The 692-nt window shown below is 68.6% G+C and overlaps 1 protein-coding gene across 1 annotated transcript in view; it reads right to left on the bottom strand.

The window, feature by feature from the left end:
- TNXB (tenascin XB) overlaps positions 1-692 on the bottom strand; it is a gene marked incomplete at its 3' end in the record, with an annotated part of 89,518 nt that overhangs the window by 2,214 nt on the left and 86,612 nt on the right. The window contains exons 35-37 of the mRNA XM_014534508.1: positions 500-680; positions 263-406; positions 9-141 (exon numbers count right to left, since the gene is read on the bottom strand). Of these exons, the coding sequence (XP_014389994.1) occupies positions 9-141; positions 263-406; positions 500-680 (458 nt within the window). The remainder of the gene's footprint in view (positions 1-8; positions 142-262; positions 407-499; positions 681-692) is intronic.

Below are 692 nucleotides of genomic sequence, written 5' to 3'. Positions count from 1 at the left end.
CCGGAAGCCCGGGCCGCTCACCGCCTGGGGCTGTGACCCGGACGGCATAGGTGTCCACCGGAGCCTGGGGCGGCTTCCAGTGCAGCCTGGCGGTTCCCTCCGTCAAGTTCAGTGCACGCAGCTGGGTGGGGCCGTCCGGAACTGGGGGAAGGGAGGCTCAGAGCGGACCTTCCTTCCCAAACCCTCCCACACCCCTCCCCTCTCTGGCCACTCAACCAACTCCCGCCATGGCCTCCTGCGCCGCCGGCCGCCCGCCTCTCACCCGTGGTGAGGAAGCCGGTGAGCGGCTCGCTCTCCTCGAAGCCTCGGACGGACACCACGGTCACCTCGTAGTGAGCGCCTGGGACCAGCCCCCCGAGCTGCTGGGTCCGGGCTCTGCCGCCCACCTGCACACTCCGTGGCTCCCCTGGAAACACAGTGGGCTCAGGAGGGCTGCAGGGGGGCAGAGTGGAGGGCGCAGGGGACACGAGACCAACGCGGACATGGGCAAGGGGGTCACCTCCGTCCACCAGCTGGTAGGACACTTTGAAGCTGTCGGCTCTGGACGGTGGGGGCGTCCAGCTGACCTTGGCTGAGGTCTCCCCAATTTCGCTGAACTGTAGGTCCCGGGGGCTCTCCAGAACTGAGGGCGAGACGTGCCGAGTAATGAGTAATGAGGGTGAGGGCGTGGGGCGAGGCTCCTGTCCGGGGCC

The sequence above is a fragment of the Myotis brandtii genome, unplaced genomic scaffold, assembly GCF_000412655.1.
Source record: "Myotis brandtii unplaced genomic scaffold, ASM41265v1 scaffold130, whole genome shotgun sequence".
NCBI classification, from domain to species: domain Eukaryota; kingdom Metazoa; phylum Chordata; class Mammalia; order Chiroptera; family Vespertilionidae; genus Myotis; species Myotis brandtii.
Note: the sequence above shows the minus strand (reverse complement) of the source record. Positions and strands in the feature narration are given on the sequence as shown.